Source organism: Apium graveolens, chromosome 4 (genome assembly GCF_009905375.1).
Source record: "Apium graveolens cultivar Ventura chromosome 4, ASM990537v1, whole genome shotgun sequence".
Taxonomy (NCBI): domain Eukaryota; kingdom Viridiplantae; phylum Streptophyta; class Magnoliopsida; order Apiales; family Apiaceae; genus Apium; species Apium graveolens.
Window position 1 is genome coordinate 193,903,219 of NC_133650.1, and position 26,566 is coordinate 193,929,784.

Genomic DNA, 26,566 nt, shown 5'->3' on the forward strand with positions numbered 1-26,566 from the left:
TTATGTAAAGTTACAGATAGATACGTCTTCCAAACACTGTTTTCAATAATCTTCAGATCTTCCCATAAAGCACATAGAAAACATCTTGGAATCCAAAAACAAAACCCAATAATCTCTCCCCCAAGATGAAAAATCCTCTCCTTAGTAAAATAAAGTTAGAAATCTATCTTCTTAGTTTCAGAAAGAATATTAGTTCATAATCTTTTTATAATCTCTTCCCCTTAGTTGAGTAATCCTTCAAAATATATTCAAAATAAAACCTTAGGATCAACCAACCAAGTGAAGAAATTATTGTTGGAATTTAATCGCAGCGGAGGCATGGTAAAACACTTTTACACATACAAAATCCAAATAAAAGCATATAAATCGTGGTAAAAACATATGGATCGATTACTAACCTTTAATAGCTATCCAAAAGCAACGATCGGAGATCCTTAGCAGCTGCTCCTCAAACGTGAAGCACTCCACCGGTATCCACCAAGAAAACGATGCTAAGGAGGAGGAGGAGGTGGAGAGAATTTTGGTTTTCTAAAAACTTTTGGGTTCGGGTTAGAAAAAAAATAGGGTTTATAATAGTATATTTCTAGGCAAAATTTTCAGCTGAAATTTTCCCATAAAATATTATTATTATTAACCCATTTATTATTCTCATTAATAATTAAAACACCTTTTAATTATTAATCCTTTTTCTAAACACTTTAGAAATAATTCTCTCTCTTGATTTAATTTCCAAAAATTAAATTCTTAATTAATAATATTAAGAACTTTTCTTAATTAATTTATAATCAATTAAATCTCATTTAATCAATTATTAAATTTTCCAATTAATTATTTATTTCATAAATAAATAATTATCAGCCATTATTAATTAATTCCTCCACCATTAAATCATTCTCTTTTTATGGTGTGACCCTGTAGGTTCAATATTAAGCCGGTAGTAGAAATAAATAATAATAAAACTATTTTATCATTATTTATATAAATTCTCTAATTTATTAAATATAATTAATTAATTAATCATATTTATTCTACCTCGTGAGGGATACTTCTCAGCATATCGCGACTATCCGGATAACACGAATTCACTGCTTAGAATACCAAGAACCTATTCAGTGAATAGTTACCGTACAATAAACTCCTTCTACCCTACAATGTCCTGATTAAATACAAGGCATGGATCTTGTGTCAAGCCTATCAAATTTAATCACTTGCTTACCATTTACTATGCTTAGTTCTATGCAAATTAGAAACTCCTTTCTAATTTCATTCACTCTGGCCAGAGATTCCTGAACTAGCATAAGTGGATCAGCCTTGAACATTCTCTTCCTTCACTGGAAGGGGTAGATCCTTTATTGATCATACACTATCTTCGTGTACAAATTCCTATACCTAGTAGAGCCCTAATAATTGTCCCTGAGGACTAAGAACTAAACCAAAGCATAGTTCAGTGTACACAAGATGACTATGATGACTTCAAGTCTAAGGATACTTGTACAACTATCACTCTGTGAACAACTGCTGACACGTGAGTGAACTCCATCAGTTGTTCAGCTGTGCGAGTCATGTTCAGTGTACTTATTCTATAATAAGCACCTACATACTAGCTATAGTGTCACCACACAAATATCTATGAGAACAGACATCCTTCAAAATGAAGCAAGCATAGTATGTACCGATCTTTGCGGATTATTAATTACCAGTTAGTAATCCTATGACCAAGAACTATTTAAGTTTAGAGTTATCATCTTTTAGGTCTCACTATTATGATCTCATCATAATCCATAAAAGCTTTACTCTAAACTATGGTATATTTTATTTAAACACTTAAATAGATAGAGCCCGTAATAAAAACAAAACAAGTCTTTTATTAATATCAATGAAATCAAAACAGATTACATAAAAGTTATTCCTAAATCCTAATACATGATTGGACTTAGGACATATTCCTTTCAATTATTTGGTAACCAATTCTCACAGTGCAAGTGTTTGATTCATATTTAGTGATCTCACATTATGTTTCACTCCACTTTACACTCCAGTATTTGTCACTCAGTCTCACATTGTGTCACTCACTCTCCAAACATCCAAGTGTACCTGCAAGAAAATCCTTTTCATAGAAAAGTTGCCTTCCACATTCAAGGATGGAAACTATCAGTCAAGAGATTTAAAAATGTTCCTTCTGAGAGGGGAAATTAGGTTCTTTTAAGTGGAAGAATTCCTTATATCCCTCAACTTCCATAAACAAGTATACCTCATAAACTTGTCAGATAAAAACTGAGTCCATATTTACGAGCTGCAATTTTGACAAAGACAAAATTATTTCCAGATTTGAATTATGGGAAGATAACCAATGATCAATTATATGCCATTAGGGATCAAATATTTCTTCTAAAGTTTGTGAGGACTTATCAAATTCTCCAAGATCTTAACCCAAAAGATCAGAGTCCAAGATCATTTCATATGTCATAGACTAGTATCTAAGAATTAAGATTGAGCAACTTCCAGGATCATATGTTCTCATTCAAGATCAGAGATAAAGACCAGAAATATGATCCGGGATTCAACCATTTCCATTGACCTTGATATGGTTTGACAATGATAGTTGCATCAATACCTTCCTTGTGTGTGTGAATCTCACATGTGCATTGGAAACATTTTAACCAAGGGATAGTGACTCTCATATAGATGCCCTGGCTGACAGGCAAATTTTCAATAGAAAACATTCTCTTGGGAGAATGCACCTAGTAACTGTTTATAAGCCATTTTCAGCTCTATATCCTTTTGAGAGAATACAGATGGGCTTACAGATGTGTCAGGTTATAAATACTCCACTTTTTTATGAGAGACAGAGTTGTAGGGTTGACCTTTCCTTACTTATGTGGTGCTTCTTGGCACTATCTCCTTCATTCTAAACACAACTCCAATACTAAATGGTAATTTTGTCTGATCACTAAGTTGATATCTCAAGAAAATTAAGTGAATCAGAACAAAATATGGGGGATATATCAGAGTAAGGTAATGGCATAGTGTTTGAGAAGTGTTTGGTTCTAATGACTTGGGTTAGAAACTATGAGGTTTGATAGGCTCTTAGTCAGTTCCTAAAACCACTGAGGGTGTTGAAGATTACAAACATCCGAAGTACAATATCAGAGAATTTAATGATCAAGAACAGAGTGATTTTAGAACCAGAGATTTTTTTTTACCATTACTTTCCATAATATGGATTCATGAAGGATGTCTTAGATGATCATGCTTTCTGATTCTATTGACAATGCTACTCAATCAAATCTCATTAGCTCAAAATAGTTCAATTTAGTCTAATACAAAACAATACTATAGAGGAGGAGTGAACATTGTTCCATACTTATAAGACTTGCATAAGGTAATTAGAGTATAGGAAATATATCAGGATCTAATATCCGGAATAGAGTGTAAGCATAGAAAGATCATGTAAGTTACATATATGATCAACAAATAAGTCATAAATTAATTAATTGTGCCAAGAGTTTATCCAAAAAGTATGCAACAATTGATTAGTCAAGACAAGACTGAACCAATTAAAACTACTCCTGACATAATCATATCACAACTATCATTAGTCATGCTGCATATTTATTCTAGCACAAGATAGACAAAGTTATTCCAGCATGAATAGAGAATCAGAGTGACCAAGGAATCTGTTGTCAGAGTTACCTAGGGTCTGAAGCTCAAAAATCATACAGAATTACTCAGAAAACATGATTTAATCACACAAAAACTAATCAGAGTACTCAAGCTAGTTGCACAAGATCTAAACCTATAAATCAGAGTTATGATAGAATCAAAAAAGAGATTACAATATTTTAAATCAGAGTGCATATAAAACTGGAATGTGTGTGTGTGCTAAAATAAATATCAATATCATGAGTGTTTGCATCAGAGAAAACATATAGCATGTAAACATTCAAACAACTCATATATTGCATCAAAAACTCTAACCTACTTACCATCAGCATATAACATGTAAAGCATGATAATCAGTTAGCTTCAAAACAAGTTTACAAATATGGATATATATAATAAATAGATATATAAACTTAGTTTTCCATGTTAGTAGCTTGGATTTCTGGAATATTGCTTGTTTTGCTCCCCCTGAGTTATTGTTGAATCAAATCTGAGATTTGGCGCTTTGAGGGGAATAAATCTTGAACTTGTACCAGAATATGGATCTGGATCAACCCCTATTATAATCAGAAATAGCTTCAGCTTCTTTTCACTCTTGGAAAGATCTTCATTATTTAAAGATTGTGATGTATCCTTGAATCTGGGAACAAGCATCCATAAATTTAATCTTCAAATTTATTGAGTCCATCTTGCATAGCAATCACTCAATATGGATCTCCAAGAGCTTCACAGCTTCCTTTGGTTCCATTTGTGATAGAAAACCATAATTTATTTAATTGTTTGCAGCAGCTCTTCTAGTACTTACTCAAGTATTAGAAACACTAAGTAACAAATGCCAAAGATGGTCTTCACTCCATTCTTTACGTCTTGGTAGACTTGCTCTTGATGACTCATCATTTCCCGAATTAAGTTGAGTCTGAAGCTCAAAAATCATACAGAATTACTCAAAAAACTGATTTAATCACACAAAAACTAATCAGAGTACTTAAGCTAGTTGCACAGGATCTAAACCTATAAATCAGAGTTATGATAGAATCACAAAAGAGATTACAGGATTTTAAATCAGAGTGCAAATAAAACTGAAATATGTGTGTGTGCTAAAATAAATATCAATATCATGAGTGTTTGCATCAGAGAAAACATATAGCATGTAAACATTCAAACAACTCATATATTGCATCTAAAACTCTAACTTACTTACCACTAGCATATAACATGTAAAGCATGGTAATCAGTTAGCTTCAAAACAAGTTTACAAACATGGATATATATAATAAATAGATATGAAAACTTACTTTCCCCTGTTAGTAGCTTGGACTTCTGGAATATTGCTTGTTTTTCTCCCCTGGGTTATTGCTGAATCAAATCTGAGATTTGGCGCTTTGAGGGGAATAAATCTTAAACTTGTACCGTAATCTGGATCTGGATCAACCCTTATTATATTCAGAAATAGCTTCAAGCTTCTTTTCACTCTTGGAAATATCTTCATTATTTAAAGATTGTGATCTATCCTTAAATCTGGGAACAAGCCTCCACAATTTAATCTTCAAATTTATTGAGTCCATCTTGCATAGCAATCACTTAATATGGATCTCCAAGAGCTTCAATGCATCCTTTGGTTCCATTTGTGATAGAAAACCAGAATCTATTCAATTGTTTGCAGCAGTTCTTCTAGTCCTTACTCAAGTATTAGAAACACTAAGTAACAAATGCCAAAGATGGTTTTACTCCGTTCTTTACATCTTGGTAGACTTGCTCTTGATGACTCAGCATTTCCAAAATTAAGTTGAGTCTGTCTAGCTCTTGATGATTCAGCATTTTTAGAATTATGTTGAGTCTGACTAGAGGATCTTTGATCTTCTTCTTTTGCTCCCCCTGAGTTGTTGTCAGCATGATCTATAGAATCTGAAGCTTGTGAATTAGTTCCAAAGATGGTATGCCTGTGTTTCTTTCAGTGCACTATCATTAACTGCATCTGAACCATTTCCACTATCACCATTGTCAATTCATCGTTTAGAATCTGAATCTTGAGAACTAGTTCCAGAAATAGATTGACTATCTTTGTTTATCTCATGACCATTCCCATCAGAGTCTGAATCAGAATTGTGATCGTTGACAAGATCATTTGCATTTGCATCTTCATTTAGAACAATCTCAGGTTTGTCTTCATCATCAGAAAGATCTTCAACATCTAGATTGTCTAAGCTGTCTTCCTTCTGATTACTTGGGAGCTTGATGTCATTAAGTGTTAATAATGACAAAAATGAAACCTCATAATCAAACATGTTTCACTATCCACTAATTCTACTACCAATTATGATATTCAACAAAGAACCTATTAATTGTTAGACTCCATGGAAATTGAATTGTGTCCAACTATGCTACACACATAATTTTAATCTTAGTGAGTTTTTCAGAAAAGGCAATTTAAAATATCTCACCATCATCAAAATCTCACCACTATCTTGTGATAAAAATATTAACAAAAATTGTCAACAAATTTACTCAAATATGTAGTGCTACACAAATTTCCATTACCTAGTGATAAAACTATCAACAAGAATTATTACTAGATTTATCAGAATTTTATAGTGCTACAAATATCACCACCAACTAATGATATGAATCATCAATAGTTTATGATGTCACATATATCACCACTAACTAATGATATGAATTATTAAGAGTACATATATCACCTCGAACTAATGATATGAATTATCAAAAGTTTATGGTGCTACAAAACTCATCACTAACCATTGAAAAGATTCTGAATAGTGTAATGCCACTAATCTCATCACAAACCACTGAAATGAATTATCAGAGGTGTGATGCTACTAATACTTTGACAATTTGACTTACGGAGCAATTAATAAAGTTGAATTGCTTCAAGGTCCATAAATCAAACTATTAAAGTAGAAACTCAACAAATAACTGCAACAGATATTCAGTAAATATAAGCATTTAAATATTGAGTGAAAGATGACATTCCTGATATCAAGCCATATTCCGTAGTGATTCCTTTGCTGTCATCTACAAAAGGTAACTACTGGGCTAGCTCACTTGTCTACTTCCAATAGCAGGGCTCTATCCTCGAACTCTTTTATATTAAACATCCAACGTTCAAAATCCACATAGTTCGCTTCACTTTTTCTTGCCCTGTCTATATTATGGATCAAGTTTTCTTTGGTACCCAAACTAAGTTGGGACCAGGGGACTTAGAGAGATTCACAGTTTCAACAATATCAGATGCAAATTTAATATGCTTTTGTTTCTCATCGACTGTCTCTTTCTTCTCTTTAGAAGCCTTAAGAATGCCTTTAGGCTTCTGTTCACACTAAAACACACGCGAAAATACACGCAAGCATACGTGATCACAAGTAGTATAAGATTTAAGTCGAGTTCGTTCCCACAGAGATTGGTTTAGGTTAAGTTCAGATTATGCACTTATGTAACAATGTATGATTATCGTTCACAGCTAAGATAAGTAACAAGTTTAATTTGATTAACTACTTAAGAGATTATACTAGCATGCATTAACTAAGAGATTAAAAGTGAATTAATTATATTAGAATAAAACATGGGATTCTAAATTTATTAAATACTTCATTCAAAGTTTATGTCTTTATCAATAACATGTGATGGTGATGATAACTAATCAGATAACACGAAATTAGTATACGCTATCTTTCGATATACGTATACCCTACTACTAAGCATCCACAATCAAGATAGAAGATGAATAGACACCAATTATGCTTAGACCTTATATGTCTATAAGATTTGAAAACATAACGGTTTAAGGATAAGTTATCTATTATGATTACATAGGGTGTGTAAGAAGGTTAAAATTACACTATGAATCATGCATGTCAATTCATACGTAAACCTATACTAGCATGGTAAGTTCTAAACCTCTATATTCATCATCGCTTCAATAGAGATTAACAAACAATTTTAGATGTTAGCTACGCATCAAAGACGAATAAGCACAACCAAACAAGGAAATCATAAATCACCACACACTAATGATTTAGAACAATCAACTATTGAAATCCATAAATAAATCCGCTAGAGCCCCATGACAACGATTAGTTCATGATCAAACACATCATCACCATGGGTTCCAATAAAAACATGATAATAAATAAGTTTAGATTACTACGATAGAATATAGAAGTACTAGGTTTTAGAACAAATCAAAAACAAGCATCCAAAAGTATCACCTAAATCGAAGAATACAAAAGTATGAAACTAGATCTTCTTCTCCTTAGTCGTCTCATGTGCTCTAAGTCTTTTTAATGTTCTCCATTGCTTCCTTGTTATTAAAAACATCTTTTTATCTTTATATATAAGCCCCAATTGAACCTGGATTCTCAGAAAATCAGAATCGCAATAGAATTAGGATTCTGCAGAAACACAATGGCGCGGGCACGCTACTTATAGCGCGGGCACGCTACATATAGCGTGGGCGCGCTACCTTGTTGGTTCTCCTGGTGCGACCACCCCGCTAATGGCGTGCGCACGCCATGCTTCTGACAAAAATACTGATTTTTGTTATTTTGCGCTCCTTTCTTCACCCGATCTTCTGAAACTCCATTACTGACCTCTTATTAGGATAAAAACATTGAAAAACTCATTTATTCCTTCTGACTAGTGCCCTGCAATGAATTAACATAAAACACATTAAAACACCACATACTTGAGTCCAAGACACCAAATTAAGCCAAAATGAATCGTTCCAAGTGGATATAAATTCCACTTATCACACCCCCAAACTTAAATCGATGCTTGTCCTCAAGCATAAACAGACTCAACACTAAAAACAAAATAAATGCATGAATGCAACTACGTGAAAATACAATGATCCCCTCGGAATAATTATAACCAATCAATAAGCAATGTTCTAAGAATGCAATTATTCGAAATAGAGTTCAACTAAATCTCACAAATCAACTTACAAACCAGAAACGTGCGTGTGTGTGATGCTTAACAGATATACTCTCATCACTAGATCAATAATCATATCCTATTCTTTCACCAAAATAATCACAAGCTTATAAATAGAATAAATGTTAAACACATAATAACTCACAACACTTCAATTTTCCTAGAGTTATACAAGGATCATGCTATTATAGTGAACACATAAACACAAATGCTTGTTTGACTGTGCATAGAATGAGGTCCCAAAAGACTTATACAATAATATCCATGTAGCGAGCTTTAGGTTAACGGATCCCAGACTATACAAGCCTTAGGTCACTAGGCACAAAGTCCCCTAGAACTTAATAACTCGAGTATTAAAGAGCTCACTCTTGGCCAATTATGCATAACACATTTTTTTCTATATTTTACTTTTTCTTTTTTTCTTTTTTTTCTTTTCTTTTGCATTTTTTCAATGATTTCTGAATGAGTTCATTTCGCTCCATCTCATTCAGCCCTAGACTACTCATAAAAATATGAGCCGACTACTAGCCATTTGACGCCTAGCCTTATTCACAACAAACAATGATATCCAAGTTTTTCCCTAGTTCAAGATTCAGTGTTCTTACATTATAACGGGAATAACATAAATTCTAAGTATAACCAAGTGATTAAATCTCAACATGCAAATAAATATGATCATGATCTAGCTCAAAAGCAACTTATAAGACTTGTGAATAGATTTTATTTCTGGGAATGTAATTTAATTCATTAGGACTTAATCATCCCTCTATTTGACATCACTACACTCAAATCAACACCAACCAATCAATCAGAAATACCTCATCCTACGAGATCATGTTATATGCATACAAATGCAACTAAATGGACTCACATAATAACATGAACAAGTATGCAAAAAAAAAATACAAACAACTATATGAACAATCCTGCAAACATATGAATGAACTACACTAAACATGAAATATGAATCTATATGGACAAAACACACGCTACTAATCTTTACATTATGACCCCCAAAACTTAAAATATTCAATATCCTTGAAGGCAATAATAAGGATACAAGGCATACCTAGTCATCAGAAAGATCACCCTCCCCAGGTGGAGGGTGATCTTTCTGAGTATCAGGAGGTAGGTACACAGAATCAGCTCCAAAAATAGGCCAATCGACATCGACACCAGTGGCCCGGAAAGCAGTGCCCAAAGCCTGTGTCAAATCTGCTGCAAAATGACTGAGAATGTCGTGCATCGCATCCATGTGCCTAATCAATCTCCTGTACTGCAGAGCTCCAAGTCCAGAACTCTCCCCAGTTTGTCGAGCACGAGAAGATCGAGTGGCTCCACGAGAGGCTCTTGTAGCAGTCTGCTGCGCCTCAGAAGATCCCCCTGCATAAGTCTGATCAGCTGGCCTGCCACCCGGCAAATTATCATATACGTAGCCCAAACCTTCTCGTCGGCCCTACTGCCATACCACTCCTTTAGCTGCTGAATCGTGGAGCTATCAAAGGGAGCACTCGGCATCTGTAGCTGCTCATGCTCAGGCCAACTAACACCAACTGTGGTGCATAACTTCGTAATAATGGAGGCATGAGGAATCGCCCCCGTGGTCCTTCCTTGCATAAAATGCAGCATGTTCTGATGAATCACAAAACCGAGATCCACATACTCTTCATTCAGAATCCCCAATAGCAAAATAACACGATCCACAGTAACCTCGTGCGAGTGTGAAGATAGCATGATATTTGTACACAAAAACAAGTTCCACGCCCTAGCATACCGGTTCATACACGAAGAAGGAAAAGTAAGCTTCTCATTCGTTCCCGCGTTGTACTTCCACTCCGTCCCAGGAACACACAACTCAGCCATTATATAATCCAGATCAAAATCTTCCCTAGTCTTTTGTACCCAATCTTCGGCAGTAAGCTTCCTCATGGGTTGATTGATAACCCTATGAATAGCCTCAGGAGTATAATCAACCGTCAACCTACGAACCACAAAAAACCCATTCTTATGCACCTTCGCATTTGTATAAAATTCCCGCACAATACTCAACAGGACTGCAGCGGGTGTCTCACAGAATGTTTGCCATCCAAACTCAACAATCATCTCCAAAAGTTTTCCATCTTTTACCGTAGGAAAGAAACCCCTCTCCTTCGTAATCTTTTTAAACGTCAGCCTATTAAACTCAGCTTGTGCCTCCAGAGAAGAAAATTTGTTCACCGCGCTACCCATGCTAGATTCCTCGATAGCCGAGGGATGAGTGCTAATGCTCCCAGCGGTTCTTGCTCTCGTAGGTGCCATATCAACAATAGAATAGAGATTAGGATGTGAGTAGTGTATAGGAGAAGCTAGGGTTTTGAGAATATAAAAGATGTATGTATAATGAGAGAAGATGTATATATAGGATGGGTAAAGGGGTGGGTAGGTATTAGAAGTGTTTAGGATATAGAATTAGGGTAGAAGTAGGTTAAATTTTGGGTAGGGAGTGTTTTTGTTTTGATTTTTTTTTTCTTTTTTCTTTTTCCAGAAGGTTCGCGATGTCTCCCCACTTATGGCGTGGGCGCGCCGTGTTTCTGGTAAATCTCGCGCGGCCGCCTTGCTTCTGACGCGGGCGCACCGTACTTCTGGAAAATTTCAGATTTTTTTTTGTTTTTTTGTTTTTTTTCTTCTTCCCGTCGACACTACTATGCAACAAACATGGTTTGCCTCCCACGAAGAGCTTGGTTTACGTCACTAGCTTGACGTGAATCTTCGAATCAAGTTATCGAAAGAACAGTGCTCACCACTTCACGGTTCGCCGTATCACCATAGTAATGCTCCAACCTCTGACCATTTACCTTGAACACTTGGTCTGGTTGCTTATCAAAAATCTCCACTGCTCCATGTGGAAATACGTTTTTGATAATGAATGGACCTGACCACCTCGACTTAAGCTTCCCTGGAAATAGTCGGAGACGAGTGTTGAACAATACAACTTGCTGACCAGGAACAAATGACTTGCGCACTAACCTCCTATCGTGCCATGTCTTGACCTTCTCCTTGTATACCTTGTTGATCTCATAAGCTCGAAGATGGAACTCGTCGAGTTCATTAAGTTGAAACATTCTTTTCTCTTTAGCAGTTGCCATGTCCAGATTCAGCTTCTTCAAAGCCCAATACGCTCTATGCTCTACTCCGCAAGCAAATGACACGTCTTTCCATACACCAACTGTGACGCTCTCCAAACCCGGGGTCTACATTTGGGGGTCACTAACTGATAAACAAAACTAAAATAAGCACAGCGGAATAATATAATAGATATGACCTCTTGCATACAACTAGATCAATCACAGGTTATAGTATGAAATAGACACTACTACAAACCAAATGTTATTACAACCCATGAGTCTATTTAGTTTTACAATCTATTCAAATTTTATTACAAACCTCTAGACTAGTCAAGTGTCCCAAAACAGTCTACCTAGAAACACACCAAACTATCTACAAGCACTCGACATCTAATAAAACCCGGAACTCAAGCCTGCTCTGGCTTAGATGAAAGATTAGAATAATAAACAAGTATGAGTGAAAGAAATGCTCAGCAAGCAGTATAAAATGTGCTTGAAATGATAAACCACATTTATAATAATTGAATAACATGATAAAACCAGTGATATTTGATCAATCAATAAAAGCTAAACAAGCTATCAGCAATAAAAGATAATTTTTAGATTGGAATCTAATTCCGACGGACGTACTATCACATGATGATCAGCCCGTGTGATAGCACTGGATCATGGTTCGTAGAAACATGTCCCAAACACGAGTACTCAAATAAAAAGGCAATATATGTGACGGACCCAGACTATTAACTAGCAAGAGTATGCATAATATTAATTAAACGGTAAAGTACTACAAAAGATAGAATATTAAGGCTACAAACCCTTAACCACAATCCCCGAATCCACATGAATGAGTTTGAACAATATCTAACATCTTCATTATTACAGACCAAAAAAATATCTTACGTCAAATTACTACCAAATTTTAAACCCAAAGCTTACAACCCTTAGGGAACTACTAGTTCCCTACCTGCTCTAACATCTGACGGTAGGCATACCCCGAGTCCGCAGAAGTCTTACGCGTGGTTTGCTTGAAATGAACCATCTTCTGGTTTCACTGAAGGGATAACATCAATAACAATACTAATGAGCAAATCACTCAGCAAGTGAAAAGCAGTGAATAACAATTCATCATTTACTCGATAAAATGATAACATAAATTAATCAACAATAAGAAATCTCAAATAAAAGATCAAATTTCTAATAAGTGAAAGGAAATTGGAAATCTCACAGCGCTATGAGCAGTGAGGGGTGATCATCCCACATCAAAGCTACGAACCACATAACAAGTGATTCACAACCATTGAGGATCCTCAGAACACATTGGTCATATAAAACTGTCAGGCTCCCTGCTACTGAGGTTTAACAGTGACTGGCGCCTCAGTCTTATCAGAACATACCATCCAATTCCTTTTTTATAATTCATTTTAATTTCAAAGGGTTTTTGATCAAGAACAAGATAAGAAGGGTTGGAATTGTCAAAGTTTAAATGAGAGGATGTTATTTGTGTTTGGGTTTCCAAAAGAAATTATTCTAATTTATGAGGGGTTTAGGGTTCACATGATATATTAAGGGACTATTGTAGGGAATTCACATGGATAAGAGGTAATATGTAATGAAAATGGATCAATTCAAGTATGAAAGTGATTAACTAAATTCAAGGTCTAATCATTGGGTGATGTCATGGACTAATTAATCTTGTTAAAATTGTAGTCATGCATTCACAGGGTATTTAATCACAAGAAACAAATTATAGAGGTAAGTTGAGAGTTCACTTGCCTGAGCTATGCTTACTTAGTACTTGAATGTAATCGTCTATGGGCTCATTTCCTGGCCTCCTACTTGAACCTATGATAAATAGTATCCTCATTACAACTCTTGCTAACTACCCTTTCGCGTATACTATAAATACATATATACATATACACAAACACACACACACATATATATACACTTAAATTCTACTAATTACAAATAATGTGTGCATCACATAAACCACATAACACATAGCAAGAAATGGCATGGCAATTTATCACCTAGTTACTAGTACACACCTACACTCTATTTACGACCTTAGTCACTTAAACAATTAACCATATAACATATAATTATCATGACCAATACTCCTAATCCTCCTTTTAAAGACTTCAAATTAACCTAAATTTAGTAAGGCACACTTATGCTTCACTTCAAATGACTCACAAATGCAATGCACACTATTTGACTTATCGAATGCACACCCTAGCACCAATTGTGTGCCTTGGCAAAAATATGAAGTTCTACCTTGGGCCTTTCTATATTATGACTCATATGACTTCTTGTGACTTTAATCTAACTTTAGAAATTGGTTTGACATCAAGACCTCACTTAAAAGACACACATATGCAATGCACTTCTCTAAAGTTTCTAAAGGCAACTCTAATGGTGACTCTCGGGTGTTTTGGTGGAAATAAGGTATCTCCACCTTGGTCCTTCACTCCAAACCAACTCTCAAGGGTTAATAAGACTCCAAACTGACTCTAAAAGTTGAAATGAATCAAAGGCCTCACTCAGGCCTCCCTAGGCCTTAAGTGGAAGTTGACACAAAACTGCCTTCCTTGATTTCCAAACTGCCTTGATTTTACCAACTTAAAAACTCATTTATCTAATTCAATTATTGGTTTTAATGACTTGTTAAACTTTTTAAGACATCATTCTATCCATTTAGACCAAGGCCCCATGAAGGCCTAACCTATGACATGATGATAATCAACCAAAAGTCAAGTTTACCCAAATATGCCCTATTTAGAGTTGCTCTCGGGTTTGCGTGTGTGTGCCTAACCAAATGAAACTTTTTACTCAATCTAAAGCTACTGGACTCAAGTATGAACCAATTCCCAACTCCCTTGAGCTCAGTCCTACCAAGGCCTTGCTAAAACTCACCTAAAATGACCTAAACTTCTAGTACATAAATCTTCCCAACTAAGATCAATGTGATTCCTTCCACCTTAACTCCCTTTATTACACCAAAACAAAATAATAATCGACAACCAACCAAGGCAAGTCCTAAAATAAACTAATACCTACTGGCTATCAACATATAAGGCTCATTTACAATTTATTTAGCATGAAGATCACTTATAAAAACAAGTAAGGTAACACATCACAATACAAGCCATCACTTAGCATTTTTTAGCAAGAATTCGAAGTATGCATGCATGGTAACTTCATGACACCTACTGACCTTAAGCTCATACCATCATATATAATCTAAACTAGCATTTTATCAAAGGAAACATGGCATGCAACTCACAAAAATCAAGTATCAAGAGGTTAAAAGAATAACTATAATAGCAACATCATGTCTTCGAGTTTTTAAGTAAAAATTCAAACTATATTATCAAAATAATCACTTGATATCACTTATCATCATGGAAAACTTCATCTAGAATTTTATAACCAAAAATCACAATATGCATCTCATACAAGTTAAGTACCAAAGCATAAAATCAACAAGTATGGACAAGATTATTGCCAAATGTATATGAACAAGATTATGACTTGACGAAATAGAAGTGTAATACCTCTCCAAAATCATATCTTGCTCATTTCTATAAGCCACCATGGTTACAACCTTGAGTTCATAAGAACCAAGGCCTCAACTTCGGCTTTACCAACATGCACACACAAAACTCACCTTAAAATGATGCTAATCCACTAAATGATGAAGTTCTTGGCTTGACTAACTTGAGAAGTAAAAGAAGATGAAGAGAAAGTCAAGAAAATGGCAAGAATGGGGGCGGGGGATAAGTTCGGCCGAGAGGGAGAGAAGAGAGGAGAGAGTGAGGTGTGTGAATGGGTGTGTGATGAAAATGAGGGCACTCATTTGGTTTTTGTCTCTTAAAATGGTAGTGGAATGGGGAATGTACATAAATGTCCCTCTTTCTAGTAGTGACAAAAATGCATGCAAGGTTAAAGAGGTAATCTAGCAAGTTAGTGGGGTTAGAATTGACGGCCTTAGCCTTGGACTCTTTAATAAGCTAAAATGCATGCAAGGGTATACTAGTAATTCAATATTTAATAAAAGTATGATTAAAAAGAATGAATTTATGTAAATAAAATACAACTCCATAAAACACAAAATTAATACCATAAATACTATGAGATTTTAGAAGTTTTATGAAATTGTTTTCAAAAATTTTGAACAAGGATATATTTTAAAAGAATTTTCTAGGATAATACTCTAATATACAAGCCGCATAAAAAATATGATTAAAATCTCTAAGTCACATAAGAAAATACAAATAACTTGATTATAAGCCGCTATTATACGAATTATGTTCTATCATCTAATCGCAACTACTACGATTATTATCTAATCGCAATAACTCAAATATTATTTATCGCATAATGAAATTTGCTTGCGTATGCTTATAAATGATCTAACAATGTTCGCAATGCCACACAACGAAGAATGTATATGAACACATTGAATTCACATAATTTTTGACATCTAATACATAAAAAAATTATATAGCACAAAACAGAATATTATATTACATCCATATTAAATATTTATAGACGTTACAATATATATGCATGTGGCACAAGTTATATCATAATATTTCATATGATGCATAGCCCTCCGCTGGACCGTCCGTCCCTGTCACTTACGCATTCATCCAATCTATAAAACATTTTGATCAAAGGAGCCGAATCAAATGACATCCTTAACAATATAACTTCCTATTTCTCATGGTCCAGAGCTATCTCAACAACCGGTGGCGAAATAACTAGAACAATTAGTTATTCACTAATCTCAATTCAACGTTCCACTGTATAGTAATTTATAGCAAAATATAAAACGTTTAACTATTCTGAACTTAGAATAGTATAGAAACTGATATAATAGAGTTCAGAATCAGTATCACTTGTATGATAAGTGAAGATATAGATATTTGCATAATAGGATTCATAATAAACATCACTTGAATAATAAATGAAGGTAGGGATACTTGCCTAGTATGCTCAATAACTTCTCACTATAACTCTGGCTTATAGCTGCTGGCTACTATCTTCGTCTAACATTTGACTGCACTCCTTACTACTCAGTTCTATAAATAAAATGACTATCTTATTGACGGAACCAAACTCAATCGATGTAATTATACGTCTTGACATCTACCTGATCGCTTATAAATAATCATGGTATTTTAAAGCTGTAAACAGATAGCATGCATATCACGTAGCACGTAATCATGGTATTCATATAACACATAATCATATATCTCATGCAACACATAAATCAGATAGTCAACAGATAGGTCTCAGTACATTCAGAACTGAAATCAGGTCAATAACAGAGCTTAACGATTAAATACCGACTTCAAGTGGTACACAACTCAAATGACTTTGCATTACAAAAGAAAATAGGACTCGGAAGTATTTTTATTGAAAGCGTAATGTTTTTCCGAGTCTGTACGCGTTCATTTAGTACTAAACGGACGAACGGTTCATTTATTATGAATAAAATAAGAATAAATGGGAATAAATTAATTAATAATAATATTAATTGATTTTTTTAAATATCAAAATATAATTTTTAAAAGCCTAAAAACAATTTTTAGGATTTATTTAAATTAATTATAAATAATTGTATTTTATTTAACCATTTATAAATAAAATTAATTGATTTAATGAATTTAATCAATTAATTAAATCTATAAATAATTAACTAAAACAAATTATAGATAATTAAAACAAATATGGATTTTTTTTTTAAAATAACAGAAATAAATTTTAGGAATTCAAAACAATTAAGAAAATAATTTTAGAATCTTAAGTGATAAATAAATAATTTTTAAAAGTAAAATAAATGATTTTTGAAATAAGAAAAAAGATTTTAAATTAAAAGTAAAAAGAAATTGTTAAAAACGTTTTTCAGGATTACACAACGGACTGGGAAAGATCAAACTCGGGTTTTTACTTGAATCCACGGGTCAGATATCCCGGTCAGATATCTGGGTCAGACCAAGAACAGGTCCGCCGAAATCTGGGAAACCCAGAAACCGGTGGCCGTTCCGGTCCTCGGAAAAAAATATGTTGGAGCTCCGATGAGCCCCCAAACGATGTAGAATCACTCAGTTTTCGATTCCATTCACTCCCATAACATCCCAGAAGCCAGAATACACAAATAACGCTAACAGATGATCGTTAAAGTTTCAACTCCAGCCAAAAACCATTGAAGTCGGCGGTTTCTTCGAGTTTTCCGGTGAAAAAACTCAATTCGGTTAAATCCTCCACCAAATTCGAAGTAAAATACATGGAATTAAGGCTTACTACAACCATAATCTTTTTATCATATCAAAACCATCAAATGAATCACGACCGGTCCCTAAAATCGAATTCAAATAAACAAAAATGAAGCAAAATAAAAACCTCTATTCGACTGAATCCGAACTAAAACAAGTCAGATAATTATATGAATCGATCAGGGGAATCATTCTAAACCTATCTATGACCTCAACAACAATCAAAACTCAACAAAATCAGAAATCGATTTCAAGCTTTAAAAAAAACACAAAATCGACTTTTACATATATTTCACCTCTGATTGCAAGAGTGATATCAACACAAAGAGCTCGACGAGAGCTTTAATTCTATTACTCGATCTTTGAAAACGGAAATAAGAATCACCTAAAATCAGTAGATTGATTCTCACGTCCGAGAACACACCCAAATTTTTTCTTGGGTTTTTTTCTATTTTCTGAAATTAAAATGATATAAAAATAAAGTAAAATAATAAAATCTTCTATTTATAATATCTGGAAAAATAAATACCCAAAATCAAATAAGGGTGTTTTTATTCCCATAATTAAAAAAATTAAGCCCAAAATTAATAATTATGGGGAATAATTTTAAAAATGATAAAATATAAATTTTGTATCGAAATTTCCCAAAAATTGCGAATAATTCAAAAATACAAAAATAAAGGATATTTGAAATACGTATGATTCTATAAAATAAAAACATGAATTTTTTGGGCTTTGATGTCCCGGTGGGGTCCCGATTCATTTGGTTTCGAAAAAACAAAAATAATACTTAAATTAACAGAAAACCCCGAAAATACATAAAATGCAGTCCAACGCATATAAAATGAGAGTACCTCGATAAAGATGCTAATAAACACGCGTCCAGATTGCAGATTGATTCATATAAATGCAGTTTAAACACATAACAATTAATCGAAAAAAATTTCGATCCTTGCGGGGCCACATATTACAATTATAACATGTCGTAACATGGAAATAATCATTTTAACTTATATAAACATATAATATTTATTCATTTAACATAAAATATTCACATAATTTTCCCGGATATTATATCCTTCCCCCCTTCACAGGATTTTGTCCTCAGAATCAGCCTAAGAAAACAAGTGAGGATACTTGGATCACATTTCGCTTTCCAACTCCCAGGTTGACTCTTTAACCTTGGGGTTCCTCCACAAGACTCGCACTAAAGACACAGACTTATTCCTAAGCACTCTTTCTTTCTTATCTAAAATTTGCACTGGCCGCTCTACAAAAGGCAAATCCGGATGGATCTCGATTGGCTCATAATCTATCACATGATTTGAATCAGGCGAATAACGCTTCAACAATGACATGTAGAACACATTGTGGATATGCTGCATGTGAGGTGGTAAAGCTAACTCATAAGCAAACTTCCCCACACGCCTTAAAATCTCAAAAGGGCCAACATAACGCGGACTCAGCTTTCCTTTCTTCCCAAATCTTGATAAACCTTTAAATGGTGAAACCTTCAATAACACTGCTTCACCAAATTCAAATTCTATATCTTTTCTGGCAGGATCATCATACTTGCGTTGATGATCTTGAGCTGCCACTAATCTTTTCCAAATGAGTTCTATTTTCTCCATTGTTTGCTGGATCAATTCTGGACCCAAAATCTTTCTCTCACCAACTTCTTCCCAACAGATTGGGGATCTGCATCTTCTCCCGTACAAAGCTTCATAAGGCGGCATTCCAATACTGGCATGATAACTGTTGTTGTAAGAGAATTCAACCAATGGTAAGTGTTCGTCCCAACTTCCTTCAAAATCTAGAGCATATACCCTTAGTATGTCTTCAATAGTCTGAATTGTCCTTTCACTTTGACCATCTGTCTGCGGATGATACGCGGTACTCATATTTAGTTTTATTCGGAGACAATCTTGAAAACTTCTCCAAAATATTGAATTAAATCGAGGATCTCTATCTGATACTATAGATACTGGAACTCCATGTCGAACCACAATTTCCTTCAGGTACAACTGAACCAATTTATCCAATGAAAATCTCTCGTTGGTAGGAAGAAAATGCGCTGACTTGGTCAATATGTCAATAATAACCTAAATAGTATCATGATTTGCCTTAATCCTCGGTAATCCAACTACAAAATCCATCGCAATATGCTCCCACTTCCATTCTAGAATGTCCAATGGATGTATCAGTCCACTGGGTCTTTGATGTTCCGCTTTGACTCGCTGGCAAGGGTAACATTTACTCACCCATTCAGCAATTTCTTTCTTAATACTTGGCCACCAAAAGTTTTCTCTTAAGTCTCTGTACATCTTTGTACCCCCGGGATGAATTGAATATTTGGAGTTATGAGCGTCTCGCAGAATTTCATCTTTCAGCTCGGCCACATTGGGTATTCATATTCTAGAAGAAAATATTAAGATTCCTTTATCATCCTTTTGACTCCCTTTCTCTTCTCCTGTCAACTCTTCTTATTCAGGGCTCATTACTTCTTCCTGACATCTCCTTATTTTCTCCAATAGTTCTGATTGAAAAGACATTGTATACAACACATCTGTAGACATACTTGAAATACTGACCTCTATTTCAAGCTTCTCAAATTCTTTGATCAATTCCTCAGATGAAGTGATCATGTTTAACCTTTCTTTTCTGCTCAGAGCGTCTGCCACCACATTTACTTTTCCTGGATGATAGTTGATGGTATAGTCATAATCCTTGATCAGTTTCAGCCATCTTCTCTGCCTCATGTTCAATTCCTTCTAGGTGAAGATATACTTCAAACTCTTGTGGTCCGTGTAGATCTCACACTTCTCTCCATACAGATAATGCCTCCAAATCTTCAATGCAAACACTATAGCTGCCAATTCAAGATCATGTGTTGGATACTTCTCTTCATGTGGTTTCAACTGTCTTGAAGTGTAGGCTATAACTTTGTCATTCGGCATCAAAACACATCCCAATCCTTTGTATGATGCGTCACAGTAGATTACAAAATTTCTTTGATCATCTGGTAAGACTAGCATTGGAGAAGATACTAATCTGTTCTTTAATTCTTGAAAAATCTTCTCGCATTTCTCATCCCATTCAAATTTCTGGTTCTTTCTGGTGAGCTTTATTAATAGCGTAGCTATCTTCGTAAAATCTCGCACAAATCTTCTATAGTAACCGTCCAATCCCATGAAAATTCTTACTTTTGTTGGTGTTTTTAGTCTCTCCCAGTTAATTATAGCTTCAATCTTTGATGGATCTACTTCCACTCCTTTGTTGCTAATCACGTGCCCAAGAAATCGTACTTCTTTTAACCAAAATTCACACTTGGAAAATTTTGCGTACAATTTCTCATGTCGTAGTCTCTCTAAGACTATTCTCAAATGCTCTGCATGCTCTTCTTCCGTCTTGGAATATATCAGAATGTCGTCTATAAACACAATCATGAATTTATCCAAATACTTCTTGAATACTCGATTCATCAGATCCATAAAAGCTGCTGGTGCGTTGGTTAATCCAAATGTCATTACCAAAAACTCATAATGCCCATATTTGGTTCTGAATGCGATCTTCGGAATGTCTTCTAGCTTGATCTTCAGTTGATGATATCCGGATCTTAAATCAATCTTAGAAAACCATACAGCGCCTTTCAGTTGGTCGAACAAATCATCAATTCTTGGTAACGGATACTTGTTCTTAATGGTCAGCTTATTCAATTCTTGATAATCAATACACAGTCGCATACTCCCGCCTTTCTTCTTGGAAAACAACACTGGTGTACCCCACAGAGATACAATGGGTCTTATAACTCTTTTCTCCAAAAGATCTTGCAGCTGAGTTGCCAACTCTTTCATCTCCACTGGTGACATTCGATACGGAGCTTCAGAGACTGGATCCGTTCCGGGTGCTAGATCAATTGCAAACTCAATCTCTCTGTCGGGAGGTAATCTTGGAAGATCGTCTGGAAAGACATCTGGAAACTCATTGTAAATGGAATTACTTCTGGTGTTGGAACTTCTTTGCCGGTGTCTATCACATGGGCCAAATATGCCTCACAATTCTGAAACAATAACTTCTTCGCTTGAGCTATCGTTAAGAATTTCTTTTCCTGCTTACTCCCTCGAAATATCACTTTCTTCTTACTATCTGATGTCTAAAGTCTCACTTTCCTATTCTTATAATCAATTTGAGCGTTGTTCTCTGACAACCAATCCATTCCTAAGATAACATCAAATTCTCCCAACTTAAAAGGTATTAAGTTAGCATATAAATGATGTCCCCTATCTCAATTATCATATCTCGGGCACACTCGATTGACGGGAACTTGGTCCTTATTAGCTAATTCTATCATTAATGCTTGTGCTAACAATTCAACTTCACAATACAGTTTATCGATAAAATCTTGAGAAATAAATGACCTTGTAGCTCCAGAATCAATTAAAACTTTAGAACCTACGGAGTTGACTGGAAGCGTACCTGCAACCACGTCTGAACTCTGAACAGCATCCTTCATTGTCATATTGAATGTTCTGGCTTTGGGTTGATCTGGTGGTCCTTCAATCCTTGGTACATTCTGAGATGGAACACCTGTAATCCTTGGTATGTTACTTGCCGAACCTTGTGTTGGGCAATTTCTGGAGATATGCCCTGGATTTTCACACTTATAACAAACAATTCCCAAATTATGGCCTTGGGTCAGATTCTGACACATATTAGCAAAGTGTCCCTTCCTGCCGCACTTGAAACACGTCACATTGGCATTACAATTCCCAAAGTGCTTGCTGCCGCAAAACTGGAAATCTGGTATTGGTGGACGGTTGGATCTCTGCTGATTTGAATTCTGAAAATGGTTTCCTTGTCCTCCATTTCCTGATTGTGGTCTTCTGAATCCAACATTCTTGTCACCTTGAAACTCTGGCCTTCTATTGAAATGGCCCTGGAAATTACCTTGCTGTTGGCCTTCTCCTGAGGTTTCTATTTTCCTTTTCTTTCCATCCCTTTTCTCTCTGAGACATATCACTTCTACTTTCGATCACCATCGCTTTTTAAACCACTTCTACGTAAGAAGTCAGCTCAAACATGGCCACTCTGTTCTGTATCCAAAATTTTAATCCCTTTTCGAACCTTTTTGCTTTCTTTTCATCTGTGTCAACCTGATCTGGCACGAACCTCGCTAACTTAGTGAACTTAGCTTCATACTCAGCGACAGTAAGATCTCCTTGGGTCAGGTTCAAAAACTTGATCTCTATTTGATTCTTCATGTACCTTGGGAAATACTTTTCCAAAAATAGCTCTGTAAACCTCTCCCAAGTTACAAACTCACATCCTTCCAATGCTCACGTGGATTCCCACCAGTAGTTTGCCTCACCCTTCAGGAAGTAACTGGAAAACTTGGTCTTCTGTTCAGCTCCTGCTCCAACTAAGTGAAAAGCCTTCTCAATCTCTTTAAGCCATGCATTGGCTTCCACTGGGTCAACACTTCCTTTAAACTCGGGTGGTTTTACAGCTTGAAATTGCTTAAAAGTTACCGCAGGTGGTACTGCTGCTTGCTGCTGCTGTTGTTGTTGCTGCTGTTGTTGTTGCTGCGTGAGATGCAACATCTATTGATGCATCAGTCCCAACATTTGGACAATCGCTGGAATCGTACGGATCTTAGTACGATCCCCTCCTAAATTACTCCACCTCTTTCGTGCCATTATTCTGATAAGAAACAAACAACATATATAATAATTTGTCAAGTATTGTGTCAAATATGTAGCAATCCTTTAGCATATCAAAATTCTCAAGCATGATTTCTTTTCAAAATATCATAAACTTGCTACCATATTAACACATGCGATATGATTATCACATAATCCTGCTTATTATCTTGCGAATAATAACACAAAGAAAAGTTAATGAAAAATTATCCAAACCTTCCAACTCTTACTCAAAAATCTCAAATAAACCAACAAACAGTGGATAGGGTCACAACACAACCTTCCAACCTCTTTCATTACTTCACACTATCCTTGGAAACCAACAAAATAGCAAAGAAATGGCACAAAGGCCTGATGCTGAACACAAAACAGGAAACCTGAACAACTTAGCTATAAAGCAACCCAATAACCTAAACTTAACTCTGTAAGAGCTAAACTACACGCGCCTATCTTATGTGATCTTCCTATGACTCACTTATGACAATCCTAAGCCTGTTTCAGTGACTATAACCTATAGCTCTGATACCAACCTGTGACGCCCTCTAAACCTGGGGTCTAGATTTGGGGGTCACTAACCGATAAATAAAACTACAATAGGCACAACAAAATAATATAATAGATGACCCCTTGCATGTAACTGGATCGATCATAGGTTATAGTATGAAACAGACACTACTACAAACCAAATGTTATTACAACCCATAAGTCTATTTAGTTTTACAATCTATTCAAATTTTATTACAAACCTCTAAACTAGTCAAGCGTCCCAAAAGAGTCTACCTGGAAACACACCAAACTATCTACAAGCACTCGACATCTGATCAAACCTGGAACTCAAGCATGCTCTGGGCTGAAAGATTAGAATAATATACAAGTATGAGCGAAAGAAATGCTCAGGAAGCAGTATAAAGTGTGCTTGAAATGATAAACCACATTTTAATAATAATTGAATAACATGATAAAACCAGTGATATTTGATCAATCAATAAAAGTTGAACAAGCTTTCAGCAATAAAAGATAATTTTTAGATTGGAATCTAACTCTGACGGACGTACTATCACATGTTGATCAGCCCGTGTGATAGCACTGGATCATGGTTTATAGAAACATGTCCCAGACACGAGTACTCAAATAAAAAGTCAATATATCTTCCTGTGGCACAAGTTATATCATAATATTTCATATGATGCATAGCCCTCCGCTGGATCGTCCGCCCCGGTCACTTACGCATATATCCAATCTATGAAACATTTTGATCAAAGGAGCCGAATCAAATAACATCCTTAACAATATAACTCCCCATTTCTCATGGTCCAGAGCTAACTCAACAACTGATGGCGAAATAACTAGAACAATTAGTTATTCACTAATCTCAATTCAATGTTCTAGTGTATAGAGTAATTTGTAGCGAAATATAAAACGTTTAACTAGTATGAACTTAGAATAGTATAGAAACTGGTATAATAGAGTTTAGAATCAGTATCACTTGAATGATAAGTGAAGAAATAGATATTTGCATAACAGGATTTATAATAAACATCACTTGAATAATAAGTGAAGGTAGGGATACTTTCCTGGTATGCTCAATAACTTCTCACTATAACTCTGGCTTATAGTTGCTGGCTACTATCTTGGTCTAACACTTGACTGCACTCCTTGCTATTTGATTCTATAAACAAAAGGACTATATTATTGACAGAACCAAACTCAATCGACATAACTATACGTCTTAACATCTACCCGATCATTTATAATTAATCATGGCATTTTAAAGCTGTAAACAGATAGCATGCATATCATGTAGCACATAATCATGGTATTAATATAACACGTAATCATATATCTCATGCAACACATAAATCAAATAGTCAACAGATAGGTCTCAGTACGTTAAGAACTGAAATCAGGTCAATAACAGAGCTTAACAATTAAATACCGACTCAGAATGGTACACAACTCAAATGACTTTGCATTATAAAAGAAATTAAGACTCAAAAGTATTTTTATTGAAAGCGTAATGTTTTTCCGAGTTTGTACGCGTTCGTTTCGTACTAAATGGACGAACGGTTCTTTTATTATGAATAAAATAAGAATAAATGGGAATAAATCAATTAATAATAATATTGATTGATTTTTTAAATATCAAAATATAATTTTTAAAAGTCTAAAAACAATTTTTAGGATTTATTTGAATTAATTATAAATAATTGTATTTTATTTAACTATTTATAAATCAAATTAATTGATTAAATAAATTTAATCAATTAATTAAATCTATAAATAATTAATTTAAACAAATTATTGATAATTAAAACAAATATGGATTTTTTAAAAAAAATTTAACAAAAATAAATTTTTGGAATTTAAAACATATAAGAAAATAATTTTTAGAATTATAGGTAATAAATAAATGATTTTGAAAACTAAAATAAATGATTTTTGAAATAAGAAAAAGGATTTTTAATTAAGAGTAAAAAAAATTGTTAAAAACATTTTTAAAAATAACACAACGGACAAGGAAAGATCAAAATCGGGTTTTTATTTGAACCCACGGGTTAGACATCCGGATCAGACCAAGAACAGGTCCGCCGGAATCTGGGAAACCCAGAAACCGGTGGTCGTTCCGGTCGCCGAAAAAAATTCCGGTGGAGCTCCGATGAGCCCCCAAACGGTGTAGAATCACTCGGTTTTTGATTCCATTCACTCCCATAACATCTCAGAAGCCAGAATACACAAACAACGCTAACAGATGATCGTTAAAGCTTCAACTCCGGCAAAAAACTATTGAAGCCAGCGGTTTCTTCGAGTTTTCCGGCGAAAAAACTCGATTCGGCTAAATCCTCCACCAAAATCGAAGTAAAATACA

General features: G+C 34.8%; 1 protein-coding gene across 1 annotated transcript; it reads right to left on the reverse strand.

Moving 5' to 3' along the window:
• Nucleotides 1–11,366: 11,366 nt before the first annotated feature.
• On the reverse strand, nucleotides 11,367–12,756 carry LOC141719255 (uncharacterized). The gene is made up of 2 exons (XM_074521627.1): nucleotides 12,682–12,756; nucleotides 11,367–11,843 (listed from the first exon to the last, which is right to left on the reverse strand). The coding sequence occupies exons 1-2, from the start codon at nucleotides 12,754–12,756 to the stop codon at nucleotides 11,367–11,369; spliced, it is 552 nt and encodes a 183-aa protein (XP_074377728.1).
• Nucleotides 12,757–26,566: the final 13,810 nt, after the last annotated feature.